This window comes from Gopherus evgoodei, chromosome 2 (assembly GCF_007399415.2).
Source record: "Gopherus evgoodei ecotype Sinaloan lineage chromosome 2, rGopEvg1_v1.p, whole genome shotgun sequence".
NCBI lineage: Eukaryota > Metazoa > Chordata > Testudines > Testudinidae > Gopherus > Gopherus evgoodei.
The window spans coordinates 138,337,212-138,362,958 of record NC_044323.1 but is presented as its reverse complement, the minus strand read 5'-3'; the positions used below and the strand labels follow the sequence as shown (position 1 = coordinate 138,362,958).

Here is a 25,747-nt window from a genome sequence, read left to right as displayed (position 1 = left end):
CAATTGGCCCACCTGCCACCTTAACCCTTTCAAGTCTGATGTAGGGTGGACATAGGGTGACCAGATATCCCAATTTTATAGGGACAGTCCCGATATTTGGGGTTTTGTCTTATATAGGCTACTCTTACTCGCCACCCCACCCCCATCCCGATTTTTCACACTTGCTGTCTGGTCACCCTAGTGGACACCCCAGACCAGGCACATAACAATAATTTTGTAGGACTTTTGCCCCCGTATCATAGCTGCTGCCCCTGGGTCAAGTTTCATTTTCACATTCTGCCCAGTCCACTGGAGTTTGACTAATATTAGTTCCTTACAGGAGTCTGTCTGATTCAAGAGACCATATGACTCATCTGGCTCTTCCTCCTTCAGGTCCCCTGCTGACGCTCCTACCACATGGTGCCTCCTATTCCCCCTCTTCTTCCAGATATCCCCACATTCCATCTCTAGTTCTGCAGCACCTAGCCACATGTCCTTTCTTTTTACAATAATGACACACTGAGTCTTTATGTCTGCACTCCATGTGAGAATGGTCACACACACACATATCCCACTCATATCCCATATCCCACACACACACCCTCTAATTCCTTAGCATTAACAGGTCCCAAGTTTGGACTTTCCTGGCATGGCTTGACCATCCTTTTCTTATCCCCCAATTTGCTGATCCACTTGGTGGGGATTTGGGAAAGATTGTGGGTACCTCTGGTCGGGGCAGCTCCAGGCACCAGGGCAGCAAGCATGTTCCCGGGGTGGCAAGCCGCAGAGGGCAGCCTGCCGGTCACTGTGAGGGCAGCAGGCCGGCAGCTTTCAGCGGTGCACCTGCGGGAGGTCTGCCAGTTCCGTGGCTTCGGCGGCAGGGATGCCGATGGCATGGCACCGGCAGACCTCCCACAGGCATGCCGCTGAATCCACATGACCAGTGGACCGCCCGCAAGCACACCGCTGAAAGCCACCTGCCTGCTGTGCTTGGGGTGGCAAAAAACAAAGAGTCGCCCCTGCCTCCGGTGACTGTTTCCAGTGCCACAGCAATATCCATGTCTTTCTAGAGTAGTAGAGTGGGCTCTACCAGAACCATTCACTGCATAGCTTCATTATTGAGGCCACAAACAATACAGTCATGCAAAATATCCTCCAAACAATTTCCAAATTCACATTGCGCTGCTAGCTAGCATAGATTTTCCACAAACTGCGAGACAAATTCATTTGGCACCTTGAGGCAGGAGTTAAATTTAAACCACAGAATAGTAGCAGGTGGTTTTGGTTCATAATGATCTGTCACTACTTTAACTATAGCATCAAATGTCATCATTTCAGGAGTTCTTGGCTCCAGAAGATCACAAATAAGAATATAAAAATGGCTATATTGGGTCAGATGCATGGTCCATCTGGCCCAGTATACTGTCTTCCGACAGTGTCCGGTACCAAATGCTTCAGAGATAACAAACAAACAGAAGAGGCAATCATTGAGTGAGCCATCCCCTGTCATCTAGTCCCAGCTTCTGGCAATCAGAGGCTTACGGATACCCAGGGTATGGGGTTGTATCCCCGCAATCTTAGCTAATAGCCATTCGTGGCCTATCCTCTGAACTTATCTAGTTCTTTTTTAACCCACTTATTCTTTTAGCCTTCATAACATCCCATAGCAATGAGTTCCACAGGTTGACTGTGCCTTCTGTGAAGAAGTATTTCCTTTTGTTTGTTTTAAACCTGCTGCCTATTAATTTCATTGGGTGACCTCTGGCTTTTATGTTATGTGAGTGGATAAAAAACATGGCCTTATTCACTTTCTCCACACTATTCACAATTTTATAAACTTCTATCACAGGGTTTCTCAAACAGGGGTTGCCGCTTCTGTAGGGAAAGCCCCTGGTGGGCCAGGTGTGTTTACCTGCCCCATCCACAGGTCCGGCCGATTACGGCTCCCACTGGCTGCGGATCGCTGCTCCGGGCCAATGGGGGCCGCTGGAAATGGTGCAGGCCGAAGGACATACTGGCCACCGCTTCCAGCAGCTCCCATTGGCCCGGAGCAGCGATCCATGGCCAGTGGAAGCCACGATCGGCTGGACCTGTGGATGGGGCAGGTAAACACACCAGCCTGGCCCACCAGGGGATTTCCCTACAGAAGCAGCGATCCCTGGTTGAGAAATCTTGCTCTATCATATTCTCCCCTTAGTCATCTCCTTTCTAAGATGAACAGTTCCAGTCCTTTTAATCTCTCCTCATATGGAAGCTGTTCCATACCCCTAATAACTTGTTTTTTGGCCTTCTCTGTACTGTGTCCAATTCTAATTTTTTTTTAAGAGATGGGGTGACCAGAACTGCACCTAATATTCAAGGTTTGGGTATACCATAGATTTATACAGTGTCATTATGATGTTTTCTGTTTTATTATGTCCCTTTCCTAATATTTTCTAACATTCTGTTAGCTTTTTTTGACTGTTGCTGCACAGATGTTTTCAGATAATTATGCCTAATGACTCCAAGATTGTTCTTGAGTGGTAACAGCTAATTTAGAACCCATCATTTTGTATGCATAGTTGGGATTATGTTTTCTAATGTGCATTACTTTGCATTTATCAACATTGAATTTCATCTGCCATTTTATTGCCAATCCCCCAGTTTTGTGAGATCCCTTTGTAGCTCTTCGTAGTCTGCTTTGAACTTAACTGTTGTGACAAAGTTCCTCCTCTACCTTGGTGAGTCATGTGCTTACTGGAGGATTTGCTTGCCTCACAGATTCACCCTGTGGGTCAGGCAATAGCCCAGAGACCTTCCCCTCTGGTAGAAGCCACAGTCCAGGTCAATTCCTCCTGTGTTTGATCAGGAGTTGGGAGGTTTGGGAGGAACCCAGACCCACCCTCTACTCTGGGTTCCAGCCCAGAGCCCTGTGAACTGCAGCTGTCTAGAGTGCCTCTTGGTACAGCTGCATGACAGCTACAACTCCCTGGGCTACTTCCCCATAGCCTCCTCCCAACACCTTCTTTGTCCTCACCATGGGACCTTCCTCCTGATGTCTGATAACGCTTGCACTCCTCAGTCCTCCAGGAGTATACCTACTCACTCTCAGCTCCTTGCACACCTTTTGCTCCCAGTTCCTCACATGCACTTCCTCTCTTCTGGCTCCCTTTGGCCTGACTGGAGTGAGCCCTTTTATAGCATCAGAGGGGCCTTAATTAGAGTCAGGTGCTTAATAGCCTCACCTGATTCTTAGCAGGTTAATTGTAGTCAGGTGTTCTCATTAGACTGGAGCAGCCCCTGCTCTGGTCACTCAGGGAACAGAAAACTGCTTATCCAGTGGCCAGTATATCTCCCTTCAACTACTCTGCTGTTCCTAACTGGCCTGGGTCTATCACACTGTCTTGAGTAATTGTGTCATTTGCAAACTTTGTCACCTCACTTTTTACCTCATTTTCCAGATTATTTACATATATGTTGAACAGCACCGGTCCCAGTACAAATCCTGCTACTTACTTCTTGTCATTGTAAAAATTGGCCATTTATTCCTACCCTTTATTTCCTATCTTTTAACCTGTTACTGACACATGAGAAGACCTTCCCTGAAATCCTATGATTGCTTACTTTGCTTAAGAGCCTTTGGTGTAGGACCTTGTCATAGGTTTTCTGAAACTCCAAAAGCACTATATCCACTGGATTACCTTGTCCACATATTTGCTGACACCCTCCAAGACTACCCCTTGAATCCTCCTGAGAGATACTCTGCAATCTTCTCCCAAAGGTTTTGTGGGATGGCAGCTATATTTCTTCTTCCACAGTAGGACACTTTACCATACCAGTCAGTGATAACTTCAGCAGACACCATTGCAGTACACAGGCTAGCAGCATATGGGCCTCGTGGGCTTCAGGATGCCAGTAACAGTTGTGCTCTCTGTGCCTTTTTTACCCTCAGGAGTGAGATATCAGTTAAAATCACCATTACCTGTGGAACATGGTGCCAGTATTCAGTGTCATTGCCCTATACTTATAGTTTCATGCAATTGACCAACTCCTTCATCATCTCTCTCACCCCTCGTGGGTCATATTCACCACGGCTGGTGCTATAAATGGTGCTGTACACAAGCTCTCTGAAGCAGAAGTGTCAGTATCTTGTTTAAAACTTTCAGGGATCATGGGAAGGAGTTCTGAATCTTAAGTTTCACTTTCCATTGTGACTATACTGACAATGGTACCTCTGTGTATTTTATTTCCAGCTGCTGCCGTTGCAGCCTAGAGGGGTTCTCTGACCACTCCCACAAAATACCTGAGCCAGATAAGGAGAAAGAAGAGGAGTCGGGATGACACGTTCAATGAGATCCTGCAAGTTGGTGCTGTATCAGACCATGAACAAAGGGCCTGGAATGTGAACATTGCAGGCAGCCTGGAGAAGGAAAGATTGAACAGGAAAAAGGCCCTGGAGTCCCAGCAGGAAAAGGAGATGCACCAGGGCATAATGGGACTTCTCTGGGAGCAAACACAGACACTACAGACTTTTGTGGACCTACAGGTTCAACAATCCCAAGTTTGCCTTCCTTTCAAGTCCATTCAAAACTCCATTACAGCACCTTCCTCTACCCCCCCACTCAACATTTCACATGGCATCACGTATTACCTGAAAAATAGATTTTGAGATGCCCCTATAATAACCTACCTATCACCCCCTTATTCTGTTCTTCATGAGGTAAAAATTTCCAGGTTGTTAAACAAACACTAAAGTATACAGCTATAACCTTCCAATAAAGTAACTGACATAGGCAATATTCTTTCTAAAACAAAGTATATTTTTATTAAAGTAACTAATAATCCCTACTACAATATAATCTAAAAATCCTAAACAAGGCACAAAGCTTTCTGACACCAGTCCTTTACTGCACATTTTGAAGAACATTCAAACCACAACAGTGTATAGTTTAAATGATTCTAAGCAAAGCGATTTCTTACAAGTGGCCAGTTTGTAACAAATCACTGACAGCAGTTCTTAAATCACACTTTAAGTTTTACATAAGTGAAATATAATTAAACACACACACTTTAAGCATACACATATTACTTAGTATGCTAAACTACACTACACTAAAAGTTATATTATAAACTGGCAATCTTACTTTATAAATCTGTTGGTTTCCCTTTAAAATTGCTGTTCTTGCTTTATAATTCTGTTGGTATTATTCTTTAATCGCTGTTGGTACTCAGCTCCTGGTCAGTCAGCTTTACTCCACTCTAGTTTTCTCCTCCCCGCCCTCTCTCTTTCTGCAGCAGATTTTCTACTTCTTTCAAGCAGATTTTCTTTGGCTCCCCTTACTGGCTTTCAATTCCTTTGTCTTCTCCCAATCAAAACTCTCTCTCTCTCTCTGACTCAGATTCCAAAACCATCCACTAGCAGCTGGCCTTTTCTGATGCACTGTGGCTCTCCTTTAACATACCTTTCTATTCTCAGAAGGAATTCCCTCATGCACACATGCTCAGTATCAGTCACTACCTCAGACCTATGACTGACAGCTCTGACTTTTAAGCCAAGTCGTGACCTGTATGAGTGGGCTATGACCAGCTAGCTCCTCGGTTAATTGACCTCTCTGTCACCCCTTACTGCACTTGCTCTTTAGCCACCGATCTTGCATGTTTACTGTTGTTATTTACCTTAGCACTGTGATTCTGCTGATTCTCACACACATTTGGCTTTTTCCAGGGAGCCATTTTAGAAATTCTGGCCTTTTGACCGACCACGTTCAGCGTTCACAACATGCATCTCAGTGTGGAGTGACTCTTGCTTATTTAGACTAAAGATCAGGCAAAGTGGAGACTGGAGAATTTCTCTAGTAACACAGGGGCCACATGTCTACCACTTTCACTCAACCCCAGTGAACATTGAGGATAACCACAGCTTCACACACTGACCTGTGAGAGCCATAGTTGCTGTATATCTAGGTAAAATTGACCTAAATGTTCTTTCCACATGTTAAATTCCATTAGCAGATTAAGATTTTAGTGTATTTGTTTTTAAATTGCTCAGATTTTTTTTGCACTGATTTATGTTACTAAATAAAATTCTATTATTTGGAAAATAATTCATTTTTATTATCAGAGGGGTAGCCGTGTTTTATTAGTTCACAACATATGCTACAGGGTGCCTATCTGTTCTGAAAGCACCCACTTACTTGTTACTGTACAGTGTGACTCAACTCAGAGGATCAGTGACAAACAGTGTAATATTCATAAATGTGCAGCAAGCACCACAACATTAATAGGGTTATTGAGTGTGTTATATTCATAGATGTGCACAAAGCACCACAGGAGTTCCTAACGGGCCTCAAAACAGCAGGGACAGGTAGAGCACAGTACACTACAATGCATTACTGTGGCTCACCGTTAAAGTGTCCTTTCAAAGCCTCCCTGAGCTGTATAGCTCCACATGAGCTCTTCTAATAGCCCTTGTGTGGCCATTCAAACTCAATGCACAGCTCTTCCACCTCTGCCCTCCACCCAGCAGCAATTTTCCCTCCTTTGCTCCACAGATATTAGGCAGGACACAGTAGACAGCTATAACCATTGGGATGTTTTTCTCACTGAGATAGAATCTTGTGGGTAAATAATGCCAGCATCCAAATAATGCCAGCGTCCCTTCAGTGTACCAAAAGTGCATTCAACTATCCTGCTGCACCTGCTGACTTGGTAGCTGAATCTTTCCTAGGTGCTGTTGAGATGCCTGGTGGATGGCTTCATGAGCCTGAGGAGCAAACAGTAGGCTGAGTCCCCCAGAATCACTACTGGTGTTTCATTATTGCCAGTGGTAATCTGCCAGTCAGGAAAGAAAGTCCCTGCTGGTAGCTGTCTGAACAGTCGTGTGTTTTAAAGATGCAAGTGTCATGCACATTTCCCTGACCAGCCAACACTGATGTCACTGAAGTGTCCTTGGTGATCCACCAACACTTGTGTAAACATAGAAAAGTAGCTTATTCTGTCGATTTACTCCATGGCAAGGTTGTCTGATGCTAAAATAGGGATGTGCATACTGTCTATTGCTCCACCACAGTCTGGAAACCCTATTGCTGCAAATCCATCCTCCATGTCCTGCACGTTGCTGAGAGGCACAGTTCTGTGTATCAGAAAATGATTAATGGCCCTGCACACCTGTATGACAATGGCCCCTGCAGTGGATTTTCCAACTCCAAACTGACCAGTGACAATTCAGGGTTGCAAGTTTCCATAGGTGCAAACACCACTCACTTCTCAACTGTCAGTGCAGCTCTCATTTTGGTGTCGCTGCACTGGAAGGCAAGGATGAGGTTGGTGCGTGGATCCAGAAATATGGCCTACCACATCCGAAAGTTCTTCGGCCACCGCTCATCCCAAGCCTGCATTCTGATGCTATCCCATCCATCAATGCTCATTTCTCGGGCCCAGAAGTGGCACTCCACCACCTGCAGCTGCTCCACGAACACCAACAATCTTCAGTTGCTTCTTGCTATGTCCCACAGTAAGCTGTCCTTCAAGAAATTGTCATGTTCCCCACTGATTCAGTTTGTCTTATAGCTCTGCAAATACCAGAGGCATGTACATCCTGTGCTTGCAGTGCTTATGACAATAGCGCAGAGCTGTGCAGGCTCCATGCGTCTGTCAGAGATGGCAGACAGCAAGAAGTGCTGCCTGGGTTTATGGGATTTTTTTAAAAGGTGCAAAATTATGGGATATAGATGATATTATGGGGGGAGGCAGTTGCATGCTGAGAAGTTGACCCCTTGCTCCCAGTCCCCCCTGAGCAACTTGTTTCTGCCCCATCACATGTTGCCAAAACTTCCCAAAAGGCAGTGTACCGGACAGTGGCATATTGCTCACTGGGATATCTACCCATGGTACGCCACATGTACATCAACACAAGCATTCCTGGTGAGTATATGCAGCACCAATGCATGTGCACAAGCAATATACGAACTGCAGCAGCTTTATGAGGACGTAACTTTTGCCAATCAAAATTTGCAGTGTATGCAAGTCCTAAGTTCCTATTAGCCTGAAAGCCCAGCTTCCTCAGAAGCCTGAGCAAATAGAGTGGTTTTTCAGCATACCTGAACATCAACAAATTCAGGTCATTTTTTATCAAGAAGGATATTGACTCTCAAGGTCAGGTGCTGTCATGGAGATTACCCATACCTAGCAATAGCAACTAGAGCTGGAACTGTTTAAACTAAGAGCCTGATTTTCAGAGCTGGTGAGAGTATTGACTTGAACTGGAGCAGCGGGTGCCAGCACCACCTAAAGTGAGGCCTTAATTGCGGTTCAATAAATCAGGTGTAGAAAGGCTTGCCTACATTTTAAACACTGCAGCTGCTTTGCTATAGTGCTTCAGCGTAAACACTCCTATGCCAATGGGAGGGGTTCCCCCGTTGATGTAGGTAATCCATCTCCTAGAGAGATGGTAGCTAGGTAGATGGAAGAATTCTGTTGACCTAGCACAGGCTACACTGGGGGTTAGGTCGGCTTAACTATGTCACTCAGGAATGTGGATTTTTCACACTCCTGAGCAATGTAACTGGGTCGACCTAACATTTTAGCATAGATCAAGCCTTTAAGATTTTTTTTTTAATTCTGCTAATGTTCATAAGAGCATTTTAGTGCCTCACTAATTCTGACAATAGAATCAGGCTTTGGTTAACCAGGCTGCTTACTTTTTATTCACAGTTACTGATGAGGTATGGGAAATTCCTTTGCAAAAAGTATGAAAGCATCTCCTGAATGCAGTGACCCCCTTGAAAGGAATAAAATTTTGACTCTGCAGCCTGTGATACTTATTTAGATTTTAGAAGCATTTTAATACAGTCTCTTTTCTACTATGAAGCATCATGTATGGAGAGTTCCCACACAATAGTTCTTCTACCCACCTTGGATTATATGTCCCATGTTACTCAAGGCCCAGTTTTGCATCAACCTTCCTTCAGACCCAGGATTGATGAGATTGCATTTATAATGAAAATTAAAACACTGGAGATAAATTAGAGAATTAACAACTTTCTAAGGCCTGGTGTACACTGAAAAGTTACATTGGCATATTTGCAATAGTCAGGTGTGGAAAAACTACACCCCTGACCAAGGTTGACATAACCACCAGTGTGGAAACAGCTATACTGATGGAAGAGGGCTTCAGTCAACATAATTAGCACTGGTGTTCCTACAATTACAGGAAAACCCTCTCTTCAGTGTACACTATATCTACACTATAGTATTATGCTGACAAATTCAGCTACATGAGTGGGAAAGAAGAAATATTCTCTGGGTTCAAGAGAGACCAGTTCACAGTAATCCATTCAACAAAGCTCTGAAACAGAATAAAAAGTTACAAGCATTATGTCATCAGAACATATTCTTAGTGGTTGAATGTACCCTGAGGGCAATAAACCTAGCAACTTTCGAGGTTTATCAAAAAAAATGCTTTTTTTTTTTTTGGTGTTCCATAAACCCCAAGTGGGACTGATTCCCTTTGTATCCCATCCATGTTGCTCCTAGATCACCCAGGGAAGTTACTGCATAGCTGTGTGAGCAGCTCTCTGGCCCCAGGCATGCTGCATACACAGAGCTCGCACTTATTGCCAGTCCAGGAATTAGCACGTTTTCCAAAAATAACAGCTGATGAATATATGGGGCAGATCCAATGTACTCACTTGCCTGTTTTCATGGTATACCACACTCTGTTTACTCAATACAGTCTAGTTTCTGTTTGGAAATTACTTTGCACTACACCCAGATTACCTCTATTGTACATAGAAACAAACCTTTCTAAGGGAGTCAAACCTTGGCCTGATACTTAGCTTTTCATTATTTGACTAAACTAACCATTTCCTACTTTCTGAGGCTTAGCTGGTATAATATTAATCACCTCTGTAATTAACATTCCCTCACACATTTCACAAAAAGCATGTACAAAGGTTTGCTTACTTAACCAAAATGCAAAATGATTTCCAAGGCTGATTCCTGAGAAGAGGAAAACTAAGTGTGTTGTGCACTTGCATTATCAGCGGGGTGTTTCATTGTTCTACATAATACAGACTTTTTTAAAAAAAAATTCCTTTGTTTGTATTTTGGGTTTCAATTCAAATAGCTGATAAGATCTATGAGTAAGGGAGTGTGGCAACTGTACCTAAGGGCTGGTCTACACTTTGGGGGGAGGGGGGGAAATGAGGAATCGATCTAAAATATGCAACTTCAGCTACGCTAGTTGCATAGCTGAAGTTTAAGTATCTTAGTTTGATTTACCTGGCCGCCCTCATGGCAGCAAGTCGACTGCTGCAGCTCCCCCGTCAACTCCATTTACTCCTCCTGCCGAGGTAGAGTAGGGGCGTCGATTCAGGGATCAATTTATCACGTCTATACAAGAGGCAATGAATCAATCCCCGAGAGATCAATTACTACCCACCGATCCTGTGGGTAGTGTAAATGTGGTCTAAGAGTCTGCACACAGTTTCAGGTTGGTGAAAAATGGGGTGTTTCTCATTCACCGGACTGAATTTTGAATGTTTGTGTGGCAACACTTTAAGCCTGTCCTGGTCCGCTGCATCAGAAATGTGTCCCTACCCTGGGCACTAAGGCTCAGCATTGCAAGGCCTAAGTGATTAAGGGTATATCTACGCTACAGCCACTAGAGCAGCACAGCTCTGATGCTGCAGCTGTGCTGCTGTAGTGTAGATGCTTCCTATATTGATGGGAAGGGCTTTTCTAGCAATGTAGGCAATTGACATCTCCAAGAAGCAGTAGCTAGATTGATAGAAGAATCCTTCCTTTGATCTAGCCTCATCAACTCTGGGAGTTAGGTTGACCTAACTATAATGCTTGGAGCATGCAACTTTTCAGTCCTGAGTGACGTACTTCGGTCAATCTTAGTTTTAGGTTTAGACCGTAGAAACATAGGAGTCTGGGGCCTGGTCTACACTAGAAAAATAGGTCATTTAAACTTCATCATTCAAGGGTGTGAAAAATCCATACCCCTGAGTGATGTAGTTAAGCCAACCTAAATCTCAATGTAGACAGCGCTAGGACAGCATCTCTTATTGGAAGAATTCTTCCGCTGACCTAGCTACCTCCTCTCCTCTCAGATTATCTATGCCAATGGAAGACCCCCTCCAGGTAGCATAGGTAATGCTTACACTGATGCACTACAGCAAGGCAGCTGCAACTGTGCTGCTGTACTGTTTCAAGTACAGACAAGCCCTCAGTCTCAGTGAATGTCAATGAAATTTAGAGTATTCAGTACCTAAGTCATTTGGCCAGATTTTGTAAGGGAATTTGGAGCCTATTGGGATTTTTAAAAGCACCCAACTCCCATTGGGATTTAGGCACCTAGGTCCTGTTGAAAACTGAAATAATGTCTCTTGCATTTACAATAGCATGTCTGTGTTGAAAAAATGTGAAAAGTGTGAAAAAATGCACTAGGAACAATAACTTTTCAGAGAGAACAGGAGGCTCATTTTCTTTTGGAAAGCCCTGTTTTTTCCATTTTGCTGTCTATACAGAATACAGCCCTTAACCCTCCCTTATGAGGTGGGCGTGACACAATTCACAGAACCATGACAGTTAGACACGAATAAAATGGCTCCAAGAAAAGAGAGCAAGCAGGGTTTTATTTTTACTGTGTGTTAATATTTATATTTACTGCATGCTCTTTAGTCATTTAAAAACTGAAGCAATAACCACACAATATAAAGTCAAAGTGCATCTCTAAAGTTTATTTCTAGCATATGGTGAAAATTCCCAGCTTAGCTCAAAGAGGACATTTAATTAGCTATTTCTGGTTATCTAACATAGGCCTGTGCCTATCTACTGCATCATATGGTAGGTTATTGTCAGCAGGGATTGAAAAAGGTCCCATCTGGGTCATCTATTTTGTCACTGTGGCAGATAATAAGAAACCACTATTTTCTGTCTTCCTGTAACCAAAAATATCCTAAACCAAAAGAATAGTTGTAGAATGCTTTTTAAAATTATGTCTCTCAAAAAAGGCTTTTCTTGGCCAGAACCTGATGTTATTTTGGTTTAAAAAGTTGGGTTTTTATTCCCTCCTCCATTCTTTGGAAATAAATAATATGACAATGTCTTCATTACAGATGTTATTCTATCCCTAAATGTTTATGTTCTAGAGAATTTTGTATTGCAAAGCATAATAACTGTATTGTAGTAATTATGAAGCTGAAGATTTGAGCAGAGGCAGGGGACACTTGAGATTTTGGTCATCCAGGAAGGCATTAGAAGCAGTAAAGATCTATGGGCTAAGTACATTATCTGGAAGTTTCTTAAAAAATGATCAGCAGTAGAACAGTTAATAATATATACTTATAAATAGTCATCAATAAAAGTAATTTAACCCATAACAATAAATGAGGTAGTTCACACCTCTCAGAATCATTATTTCAGCAGCAGTCTGCAGACTCAGGGCATGTCTACACTGCAAAATTAAGGTGACTTAAGTTACATCACCATACAGCCATCATGGTAATTAAATCGCTTTTGCATGTCCACACTACGCTCGTTGTGTGGGCAGCATGTCCTCACCAGGAGCGCTTGTACTGACTGTACTGCCAGTGTGAAGCATTGTGGGATAGTTTCTGAAAACCAGTTGATGTAAGCAATGTAGTCTTTACTCTGAATACATTGACATTAACTCTATTAAGTCGGCATAATAGGACAGTTAGGTCAGCAGGAGTAAAATTTTAGTGTAGATACTTACAAAGTTAGGTCAATGTAGGCTCCTTTGCATCAGCCTAACTCTGTAGTATAGACCAGGCCTCAGCAATTAGCACTACATCGGTTCACATTTGGCTCATACTCTACAACCATAAGGGCTGGAAATGTAATATTCCTTCAACAGTGGAAGCTTAGATTATGGCAAGGGGGAGATTCAGGAGCAAATTCAACAGTCACACAATCAAGGAATGCACAGAGCCCTGACCCTATTCTATATCTGTATTACTACACACAGAACCACTGTATATCTCTTTCATATCCCAATTCTACTTGACTATTGGATGAGAGCTTGATGGGGGCCAGCATACATTGGCAAATTCTACCAGCAGGGATTTTTCTTCTTGATTCACTTCCTGCTGTTTTTTCCTATTAGCTTTGTAGCTTTAATACGGCTACAGAGCTAATAGCAAAGAGCTAATATTCTACTAGGTCTCTGAATAGAGACAGCAAAAAGAGACTTTCAAAATACTGCACTTCAGAGACTGGGATAAGAGCAGTAGCAAGAAGGGAAACAAAAAAGAAGTGGGTCAGCAATTGGTGTATGACACAGAATGAAGGGATCTTGAATGCTTGATCAGGTGATAAAAAACCTAATTTGCTCAGATTGTCCCTTTCATTTGAGAAGCTCAAGGTGCTTTTCAACAGTGAGTATTGTCCCCATTTTACAGATGAGAAAACTAAGGCATAAAGAATTTCAATGGCTTACTGACAGTTACTCAGCAAGTTGTGAGCAGAGTTGGGAACAGAACTCAGCACTAATTTAATCACTAGACAACATTACCTCCTCATGGACAGATAGATGTACAAATCAAGTTTTGTCTAATAGGTATGTCTTGCCTGATTTAGACTGTACTAGTAACAGAGCCATGGCGGTAGGCCTGAGCCAAAAAAATTGGATCCAGATTATTCCTTTAAAGGTTGGGTGGATTTGGTTTAGGTTTGTCCCAATGGCCTGAATGCACAAAAGGAGTTAGGCACCCAAGTCCCTGTTTCAGGAGCACAGTAATGCACTAAAATCATGCTGAACCCTATAGGCACCTCATCTTGCTCAGCCCCTAAGTTTCTGCAGGAAAATGTCCATAGATGCCTAAGTTTCTGCCTCTGAGCATAAATATTGTTGCCTCACTGTAGGCATCCAGTAACCCCACGGTGATTTACAAACTGGGGAAGGGTAGGCATTTGGCCACCTAAATCACAGGCCACTAACCACTAGGCTAAAAGTTATATGGAAAATCCTTCTCACTCAATTATCATCATCATCCTCTTCCTCCTGCCTCCGCCCCGCCCCCAATTTCTAGCTCGCCAATCAACCAACCAACCCATAGTGCAGACAGTTTTAGGTTGACAGAAGAATTCTTCCATTGATGTAGTTACCACCTCTCAAAGAGATAGATTACTAGAGTAGGTAGTGTCTACACTGAAAAGCCACAGAGACACGGCTGCATGACTACAGCTAGGCCCCAGAAGCATTTCAAGTGCAGACAAGCCTTGAAAGAAAGGAAAAGAACACCCCAAAACAGCAAACCCAGTTAAAAGGGAAGAGGGTTTAAAGTGATGCCTACCCAGTATCTAACTGGTTGCTATCCATGAAAGACTGGATCCCCTCTAGGACAGAAGGAGGGAATCCAGCTGGGATGCTGGGAAACTCTTCAGAGTTAATAGGTAAGACTGTGATTCTGTCACCGAGGTAACGGATATCACAGATTCTGAGACTTTCCGCAATCTGTGAGAGTTCAGCAGCTGCAGCAGCCAGTGCGGCTGACCACAGGGACCGCCTGAGCAGCAGTCCCAGGGGTGACCCAGGAACCACAAAAGCAGCAGCAGTCCTGGGTGCCGCCCCAGAGGCAGCCTGAGAAGCGGTCCGGGGGCAGCTGGAGGCACTCAGCCCCTGCCACTGGAGTAAGCGCCAACTGTCAGTCCCTGGTGCCCCCCAGAGCAGCAACACCCCAGGGTCCCCAAAGCAGCGGCTCCTGGGGGCTCCCTAGAGCAGCAGTGCCCTAGGAACAGCTAAGATTTAGTCAGGGGTATTATAGTAAAAGTCATGGACAGGTCAGGGGCTATGAATTTTTGTTTATTATCGGTGACCTGTCCATGACTCTTATTAAAAATACCCATGACTTAATCTTAGCCTTAACAATAGGTCATTTGTATTAGAAAAGGGAATTTAGCTAATATAGAAGTGTAAAGCTAGAGATTGCATCTTTTTTTATTGTCTGTGTAACTTACGTTTGCATTTCCTTACCATTTCATCTGTGAATCTATTATTCTTTCTATTAAATAACTTTCTTGTTTATTTTTACCACAGGCAGGTCTCTGTTCTTCAAACTGTGTATGCCAAAGTGACCTGATAATTGGGGGCAGGGAATAGGTCAGAGTGTCTGGTCATTAAGAATATTGAGAGATGGATTTGAGGGGACATGGGAGAGAAGGGGATTGTTGAGCTCATACTGCAAGGAATAACTAGACTGGTGAAAACCACCACTGAGATCTTTAATGCTTATCAGTGGCCAGAGTTACAAGGCAGGTGGTGACAGAACCTCATACTGGTCTAGGTGATCTGCAAAACATCACAGATGTCATTAACAAAAGCTAAAGCAAATAATGCACCAACAGTTCCTGAATATTCATATGAATTTCTAATTATTTGGCTTTGGACAAGTTCCTCAACCTTTTGTAGTCACTAACCATAAACATTTGTGTGATTGAGTTTTTACTTAGATTATTTTTTTCTTCTGGAATTTAATTTTAAACTTGTGCACAGAAGTATTGGCTCTTGCAAACTCTTTCAGTCAGGCAATAAAAGCAATGCCATGTGATTTGTCTGATCTATCCAAACTTGGCAGCGTAGACTGATTTGAAAATATTTATGATTGAGCCACATGATTAAAAATTGAAAAAAAAAATTGTTAAATGCATTTGAATGATTAACTTTCAAAGACCTGATGGTGAATAGTCAATGAGCAGAAAAAGGGACTAAATAAACTGAGTAACTTATTTATGTTAGTCATTTTTCTCCTCTCTAATCATCAAGTGATGCCAATCCCAAAATGTCAGTGAGTAAGGAAGTAACAATTTTCTAAAACAACTATGGGCCAGACTCGCTCTAAAGCCTCTGTGGGAGTTAAAACCAGTTAGGTTACAGCTGTGTTCAGTAGGAGGAATCTATAGATATCCTTGTCTCAGATCCAATTTAGAAAAGTGCAGAGAGTTAGCCAGCTGAGAAGTCAGTTTCTGTGCTATAGGTAAGAAGTAAATTTTTTCTGGGATAAGGACCTTATTAACTACTCAGAGGTCAACACAAACCTGAATTCCTCTGGACTCTTTTTTTGTCACCATAAAATTTGAAAACAAAGGTGAAGCTTGAATTGGTTCAAAAATAATGAGTTCTCAAGGGCATCAGAGCTCAGCATAGACTAGGTCACAGCAAGTCAGAGGAAACCTATGCCATCCAGATCTTGACAGCTTTAAATGTATTGATCCTGAAAACATTAGACCCGGGTGAGGTAGCTGTACATGTGAATGTAGGCAGTAATTGCTTTATGTTTGCCTGGGAGCTAAAGTTTTCTGACTCAAATCAACCATTGCTCAGCAGTTGAACTATAAAAGTGCTGAGTGGCAATTTCTGAATATGTTGGTCACAGAAATTTAGTAGTAGTAAGGAGAGAGACTTTAGCACTGTTGTGTCCATGGAAAGCAGGACATGGAAATGTGAAAATTGGCAGTGTCAGAGGATAGAAGCAGATGTTGCCTTAAGGGAATTAATACAGATATGAAGTCTATTTGGCTCACCCACACTATTAGCCACCAGTGTGACCTTAGCACCTACTTATTAGGTTATGGGGGATGCTGCAAGAGCATAAATTTTGCTCCATTCAAGGCAGTCGATGGTGAATAAATACTGATCAGAAACATCTGTGACAAACATGGGCTGAGAGAGCCCACTGTTCTGCAGGTCAGGTATAGGTGTTATAGATGGAGAGACAAGAAATTGTTAGACAGCAACGGCAATGAGTCTAGACATAGATGAAGGTGTGGGCACGTCTGGATCTGTACCCAGAGTCTGAGCCACAGTAATACATCTGCTACCCTGAAATATGGCCTGTAACAATGGAACAGCACACACTACCCAATTTAATACATAATAATCTGATTAAGACAGAGGCAGATTAGGGGTTTGTGGGGCCCTTGACCAGAGCGAGACAGGGCCATGCCCCACCCCTTCTGCCTGCAGTCCCCCCCAGCTCTCTCCCTGGTGCTCCTGTCGGTGAGTGGGGGAAGCCTCCATGCCCTGACACCACTCCATGGCAGGTGCACCGGGGGTGTTAGAGGGGAGCCCCTGCACCCCAACCCCATTTCCCTAGCAGGAGTGCTGGAGAAAGCAAGAGGACTGCAGGAGCACTGGGCAGGTGAAGCAGGGCAAGGCCCTGCATCCCGACCCTGCTCCCCAGCAGGAACGCCAGGCAGGAGAAGTGGGTCACAGCACAGGAGCACTCATTTTTCCAGGGACCCGCCAATTGGCTGGGGCCCCTGGACACAGGCCATGTTGGCCCAGTGGTTAATTCGCCACTAGATTAGGATAAAACTCATTCCCAAGGTTAAGGCTTTGAGATGGATAATCCATTCATTGAGAATTTAGCCCCCTTCTCTATTCCTGAATCACTCCTGATTTCTGCAAATTTTCAGCCTCTGGGTTGTACATGAACAATTCACCTTTGGTATTGCTCTTTGTTGTTTGTGATGTATGATTGGTCACCTAAATTCAATGGCATCATTTTCACTCCCTGAATGGATAACAAACTTTTTAAGGAGAGGATAAAAGCAGACAAAAGACAAATGGGAATAAAACACTTCCAGCCTGAATTTTCAAACAAATAATCATTTGTGCAAAGCATGTGAATATTTGGGGATTCATGAAGATTTTGCAGAGAAATTTTCAAAAGCACCTACAAGATTTAGGAGCATAAGTCCCATTGACTTTTGACAGGAGCTGTGCTCCTAACTCCCTTAGGAACTTTTGAAAATCCCTCCTCTTAAGTATACCTGATACTCATCCAGATATTTACACAAGCAACACATAGCAGCAGAGCAAGTCAGCCTCATTTATTTGTAAATATATTTGTATATATTTTTTTCATCATTTGATCACTACTACTCAAATTATAGCCAAACTCCCTGCAATTTTCACCAAATCTCTTGCTATTATTTCCGGTAGCTGAGATAACGATGCAGGCTCGCTTCCAAATTCTCACTGTATATTTATCAAAACATTGTTGTGGCTAATAACACCAGTGTATCCCTGAAGATTCTTATTTTTTCCATGCAGTTTATTACAGGATATCTTTGGTCAATGATCACTGATACCTATTAAAATCATCATCGTCATCCTTTGCACTTTAGCTGATTGTCTCATAGCATTTTATTTTTTATTCATTTACATTTGATAGTACCACTGGGCAAAAATATTTTTCTGATCACATTTCTTGCACACTATGTAGGACCCATTAAGAATATGAAAGGTTTTGTAAATTTACACTATATGTCTGACCCAAATCCAGAGGAGTTTAGATCAGGACCAGTGGTGAGCTGGAGCCAGTTCACACTGGTTCACGCGAACTAGTTGTTAAATTTAGAAGCCGGTTTAGAACCAGTTGTTAAAGGAGTGGGCAAACTCTGGCCCGCGGGCCACATCCGGCCCGTGGGACAGTCCTGTCCAGCTCGCCTGAGCTCCTGGCTAGGGAGGCTCCTCCAGCCCCTCCCCCACCTTCCCACCTCTCGCAGAGCCTCAGCAAGCCATGCTGCCAGTGCTCTGGACTGTCCTGGGCAGCTCGGCAGCTCCTGCCGCTTTGAGCAACATGGTAAGGGGGTGGGGCTGCGAGCTCCAGCGAGCCGCATGGCATCCATACACGCTGCCCTGAGCAGCATGGTAAGGGGGCAGGGCTGGGACTGGATAAGGGGCAGGGAGTGGTTGGAGGGGGCGGAGGTTCTGGGGGGGCAGTCAGGGGACGGGGAACAGGGGGAGTTGGGTAAGCGTGGGAGTTCCAGGGGTCTGTCAGGATGGTGGTGGACAGGGTCGGGGCAGTCAGGGGACAGGGAGCAGGGCGTATTGGGTAGGGGGTGGAATGCTGGTGGGGCAGTTCGGGTGGAGGGTCTCAGGCTTGTACTCACCGGGAGGTGCTTAATAACCGGTTCCCTACCGGGTCATCAGTGGCATTTTGGTGGCTGGTTGTTCACTCGCTTCGGGTCTTTGGCAGCACTGAAGGATGTGCCGCTGAAAGCCCAGAGTGAGTGAAGGACCTGCCACCGAAGTGCCACCGAAGACCTGGTGGGGAACCAGTTATTAACATTCTGGCAGCTCATCACTGATCAGGACCTACATGAACTGTTACTGTGTAAGAAACGGTCTTTAAGGAGTAGAGCAGTGGTTCTCAACCAGGGGTATCCGTACCCCCGAGGGTATGCAGAGGTCTTCCAGGAGGTAAATGAGCTCATTTAGATATTTGCCTACATAAAAAGCACTAGCAAAGTCAGTAAAACCTAAAATTTCATACAATGACTTGTTCTATATACTGAAATATAAGTACAATATTTATATTCTAATTGATTTATTTTATAATTATATGGTAAAAATGAGAAAGTCAGCAATTGTTCAGTAGTAGTGTACTGTGACACTCTGGAATTTTTATGTGTGATTTTGTAAGCAAGTAGTTTTTAAGTGAGGTGAAAGCTGGGGGGTATGCAAGACCAATCAAACTCCTGAAAAGGGTACAGTTGTCTGAAAGGTTGAGAGCCACTGGAGTACAGCACTCTTCCATCAAATCATGTTTAGCAATATTATGTCTCTAGGAGCAGTGGTGGAGTAAGTACCCAATGAAAGTAAAACTAAGTGATAAAATAATTACTTCCCTATTCAGCAGTCATGTCTGGTATTGTTTGAAAGAGATCACTGAGCAAAGAACATGCCAACGTTGCATACCATTGAAAATGTCACGTTATTGCCTGACATAACCTTATTCCCAGATTCTGGACCTTAGCGTCCAAAATATGGGGGTTAGCATGAAAACCTCCAAGCTTAGTTACCAGCTTGGACCTGGTACTGCTGCCACCACCCAAAAAATTAGAGTGTTTTGGGGCACTCTGGTCCCACTGAAAAACCTTCCCTGGGGACCCCAAGACCCAAATCCCTTGAGTCTCACAACAAAGGGAAATAATCCTTTTTCCCTTCCCCCCTCCAGATGCTCCTGGAGAGATACACAGACACAAGCTCTGTGAAACTACGCAGAGTGATTCCCCCTCTCCGTTCCCAATCCTGGAACAAAAGTACTTTCCTATTCCCCCAGAGGGAATGCAAAATCAGGCTAGCAATCCAACACACAGAACTCCCCTGATTTCTTCCTCCCACCAATTCCCTGGTGAGTACAGACTCAATTTCCCCGAAGTAAAGAAAAACTCCAACAGGTCTTAAAAGAAAGCTTTATATAAAAAGAAAGAAAAATACATACAAATGCGCTCTCTGTATTTAGATGATACAACACAGGGTCAATTGCTTAAAAGAATATTGAATAAACAGCCTTATTCAAAAAGAATACAAATCAAAGCACTCCAGCACTTATATTCATGCAAATACCAAAGAAAAGAAACCATAGAACTTACTATCTGATCTCTTTGTCCTTACACTTAGAAACAGAAGACTAGAAAATAGAACTACTTCTCCAAAGCTCAGAGGAAACAGGCAGACAGACAAAAGACTCAGACACACACTTCCCTCCACCCAAAGTTGAAAAAATCCGGTTTCCTGATTGGTTTTCTGGTCAGGTGTTTCAGGTGAAAGAGACATTAACCCTTAGCTATCTGTTTATGACATTGCCTCTCTAGCAGATGGAGGAATTGTAAGCCAGTTTCTAAAAATGGTGGACATGTTGCCTGCAGCCAAGTGCGCTGTTCTGATTTACTTGGCGCCAATAGAACAGGGGTTCTCAAACTGGGGGTCGGGAGCTGTCAGCCTGCACCCCAAGCCCTGCTTTGCATCCAGCATTTATAATGGTTTTAAATATATAAAAAAGTGTTTTTAATTTATAAGGGGCAGAGGCTTGCTATGTGAAAAGGGTCACCAGTACAAAAGTTTGAGAACCACTGCAATAGAACAAGAATAATCACTCTGCATTTTCCTCTGAAGATCTCAAAGCACTTTAAAAACAATTAATTCTTACATCTCTGGTGGGAGAGAAATGTAAAAATAATATAATATTCAATTGAGTCAACTGAGAAACACGAACATTAAGGGATTTGACCTAAGCCACACAGTGAATCAATGGCAGAGATAAAAATACAACTCATAAATGTTCATTCCTAAGCCCTTGCTCTGACCACCAGACTATGGACCAAGTTCTCTTATGGTGTAAAAGGACAAAACTCCCCTGAATTCAATGGAGTTGCACACATTTACACCAGCAGAGAATTTGGTTCTGCATTGCCAAAATCCATTCGTTCAAGCTTTGAAATCTGGGCAATTTATAAAGTCAGGGCCAGATACTCAGCTAGCATTGATCAGCACAACTTCAGTGAAATCAAGTGAGCTGAGGATCTGGCCTCCAATTTTAACAGTTCAATAGGACTGAGTTATAAAAGATTGAGAGATTTGTGTTATTCATTTGTTGGATCATCACATCAGATTTTACACTTAGATGTCTGAGAGCCAGTAACCATTAATATAATGTCAGACTATGGAACCAGAAAAATATTTAACTGCCTGATTTCAGATGCAACTCCAGCACCTTTGCACCTGGACAATAAAAGAAATTCAACAAAGATGATCGTAGGGCTAACAACAACAACAAATTAAATGCTGACACTTTTTTTTAAATGCAAATCAATTTGCAGAACATCAATATAGATGTTTAGTCTCTGACCTTTCAATTTAGTTGCTGATCCCAATTCCCAGCCTTCAATGGCAATTCTTGAAATTCTTGATATAAACAACCAAAAATGCACTGCAGAACCAAATATACTTTGGAATACCCTGGAAATACGAAGTCGGGAGACCAATGTCAGGCAGATAAAGGTATCCAAAGGCATAAAGGCATTTTGTAATTGGACTGGTTAAAGCACTGGGCAATATACCAAAGGGAACAGTCTTGCACTGGCACTCAGGGGACTGGACTCAAAGCCCTGTAAGATCCTTCTCTTTCACTGGAATTTCTCTCTTGCTCTCTCAGCTAATTCCTAATGCCTTTTTTGTAGTTTTTCATTTGGCCTGTTGTCTCTTCTATTTGCCATACATGCACACACTTTTAAATTGATTTTTCCCTTCCACGCTTTCCTCCAATTTGCACAGAATCTCCTAAGCAGACTCTGAACCCAATAATGTTGAGTTGAATTTTCAAACCCATGAGGTTTACACAAAATGAGTTCATCACCCACTAAGGTAGTGCCTTTGTCTCTTATTAATATGACCCTACATATATGACAAAAGTATTTCAGTAATCTCTAGAAGAAAGAGAGAGAGCGTGTATATACACATTAACACACAGAGAGAGTGTTAACATAAATAGACGTGATATAAATAACTTCTGTGACTTATGGGCCAGAGCCTCAGCTGGTGTAAATCAGCATAGATCCGTTGAAGTCAATAGAGATACTGTCAATAGAGATACAGTCATTTACACCAAATGAAGAACTGGCCCTTGATGTGAAAAATGTTCTCTGTTAAAAGTCCACAAGAACAGTCTGTATTTCCGATTAACAATAAATGTGGGAGTTCATTTCAGAGAGGAAATGAAGATAGTAGCTGCTGTGTTCCTATCAGATTACTCACTATGGTCCTGATACCACATGCTCTTGGGGCATACCCAGGTACTCACATGGAATCCCACAGACTTCAGTAGGCCCCCCCTACACAGGCAGTGTTCTGCCCACACACATCACATTGTAGAGCAATCGTTACTTGGATTTATTTATTAAACATCTGCTTCCTAAAGGCAACTCACCTACTTCTAAACAAGGAAAAACAGAGACTCTTTCACATCTTACTTTGCATCAAGTTATAGCCAGTTCAGTCACAGTGCACCATAAAACCCAGTGATCTTTCTGATACACTGCATCAATTTACATTGATCGTGGCTCTCCTCTTCAGCAACTGCTTAGCTTCTCTTCTTCCCTGGTTGGCAATCTTCACAAAAATCACAGGTGTCTTAATCCTACATATCATAGGATTTCTTCACCTTCAAAAACAAAACACCATCCCAGGTCCATACAATTTTCTACATCTCCAGGGAAAGAGGAGGGAAGAGAAATATTTCTCTTTTGTGCACAATTGCTGTCTCATTTTCAACAGTGATTCCTAAGTATCAATCCTCACTTTGCTGCAGTAACACCAGTAGATGCTTGTATATGTACTTCAATACAGAAACACATGAGGCAAATCCTGAAATCCTTACTGAGATTTTGTTTAGTCATCTTTCAAAATGCCCACTGATGCTAAGGTGAGGGAGTCAAAGTAGAGCAAAATTTCAGGATTAGCCAGTAATCTCCAATGAATTTAGATTTCCCCATTCTCAATCCTTCTGTCCTTATCCTCCATGCACCTTCTAATACCTTCTCCTGTGTCTTCTCTTTCTACCCTTGACTGCTTGCACCTGAACTTGGGGGGAAAAAACCTCCCTATACCAGTGCATTCCCTTTGAGAGCCTACTTCTTTCCCATAGCTTTCCAATGCTAATTTCCCCTCCCATACTGTCTGCACCAAGTTTTGTACCTGAGCCTATACTGTTTGCATTGTATTCATTTGAATAAGTTCTTCAAAGCAGGAAATTGTTTTTTACAGTATCTATATACAGGGGCACATACATTTATGACACTCTATATAATTCTGTGTTTAAAAAGAGTAAATATTTTTAGAATTCATGACAAAAGATTCTCTCTGGCTTTTCAATGTCTTACCTCCTAGCATCTATTGAAAGTGACATATTAGAAATCAGCTTCCCACCTCCTACCCAAATGCTGACATGAACTGTTCATTTCCAATGGAACTGAAGAAAAGTGGGACTACTGAAATGAATACTATTCTGAATTATGTTTTTGCCTTTTGGTTGATGTGAGCACAATGTTCAAAAGTGCCTAAAGGTGCATGTACAGAGTGAGCAGCAGCCCATGACAGTAAGTCTCAGAGCCCCAGTCAACAAACTCAGGCTTGTGGGGCTCACACTATGGCACTAAAGAGAACTGTGTAGACATTTGGGCTCAAGCTCTGAAGCAAAGGGAGGGGGAGCAGGAGGGGGATTTCTGCTCCTCTCTGCAGAGGCTAGTGGATTGTACTTTGCTGTATTTTCCCTGACAAACCAAGGGACACAACCCACCCATTTATTTCACTACACCGATACTAACTTGGACTCTTAATACATTCCCTGGATGGCGTATCCAAGCCCACTTATCCACTAATGCTTTAAAAACTTCTGCACCCCAAACTGGGTCTATGCTAGTTATGTGATATGTATGTATTTCGTGTTCCTTGTAAGCAATACCTGTAATCCCTCATAGCTCAAGCCTGACCCCAGATGTACAGTACCTTCCCTCTTAACTTGTATATATTTAATTTTAAACATTAACTTTAATAAAATTTCTGCTTCTCCAAAGATGGGAGTAGTGTGTTTCTCTCCTCTTCCACATGAGGGCAAGAAGCACAGGAGATAGGTATCAGTAATGTATTCATTATGTATTCACTAGACCCTTCTGTAAAACTCAAAATTGCATCAGACCCCAAATACCTGTAACATACCCCCATGTGCCCATCCTGTCTGTGGTATTCTGAAATATTCAATTTGGCTCCCACTTCTGGTTCCTGCCTCATATTTGGTTTGGCTTTTATTCCATAGTCAATTTCGTTTCCATTCTATAGTTTGATTCTGAATATCTAGAGAGGAAACAACACCCTGGTTACCCTGTTGCCATGATAACACCAGTCTCTATCTCAAACACTTCAGTTGAGTCATATTGAGATACACATTCACTTACTTCTCTGCCAAGCTGCCTTCCCGTTCTTTGGAATCTGAACTTTTCTTTAACAATAAGTACAGATTAATTGGGAGGAAGGTAAAGGAAACCTTGAAAATGTGGAACAGGTGCAACTGATGCAAAAAGGTCTACCTGAGTGTGCAGAGAGCCTAAAACAATAGCTCTGAGAGTATTAATTGACTTATAGAGTCATAGACTTTAAGGTCAGAAGGGACCATTATGATCATCTAGTCTGACCTCCTGCACAATGCAGGCTACAGAGTCTCACCCACCCACTTGTGTATCAAACCTATGTCTGAGCCACCGAAGTCCTCAAATCATGGTTTAAAGACTTCAAGATGCAGAGAATCTTCCAGCAAGTGACCTGTGTCCCACATGGCAGAGGAAGTGAAAAACTCCCAGGGCCTCTGCCAATCTAACCTGGAGAAAAATTCCTTCCTAACCCCAAATATGGTGATCAACTAAACCCTGAGCATGTGGGCAAGACTCACCAGCCAGACACCAGGAAAGAATTCTCTGTAGTAACTCAGATCCCACTCCATCTAGCATCCCATCACAAGCCACTGGGCATATTTACCGCTAATAGTCAAAGACCAATTAATTGCCAAAATTAGTCTCTCTCATTATACCATCCCCTCCATAAACTTATCAAGCTTAGTCTTAAAGCCAGATATGTCTTTTGCCCCCACTACTCCCCTTGGAAGGCTGTTCCAGAACTTCATTCCTCTGATGGTTAGAAACCTTCACGTAATTTCAAATCTAAACTTCCTGATGGCCAGTTTATATCCATGAATTATGAATGTCAATGAGTTTAAACTTGTATGCTAATGATGACATTTTAGATGTCGTGTTATTAACTGTTTCACTGCTGATCAAAGCATGGCAAAATGGAATGGAAGTATCATATTATGAAGATCTACAGTCTACTCTGCATAACAGCTTATTTTGACACTCTGACAGGGTTGGCCTAGATGATCATACCAATTATATTTTTCTCCAATCTAAAAGGATCCAAGTCCAA

The 25,747-nt window shown here is 42.8% G+C and overlaps 1 protein-coding gene across 1 annotated transcript in view; it reads right to left on the bottom strand.

The window, feature by feature from the left end:
* The window catches only part of LOC115644989, a 258,015-nt gene extending 233,453 nt beyond the window's left edge, over positions 1-24,562 (bottom strand). Inside the window, exon 1 of the mRNA XM_030549406.1 lies at positions 24,491-24,562. Coding sequence (XP_030405266.1) covers positions 24,491-24,562 — 72 coding nt within the window. The remainder of the gene's footprint in view (positions 1-24,490) is intronic.
* Between the last annotated feature and the right edge of the window lie 1,185 nt (positions 24,563-25,747).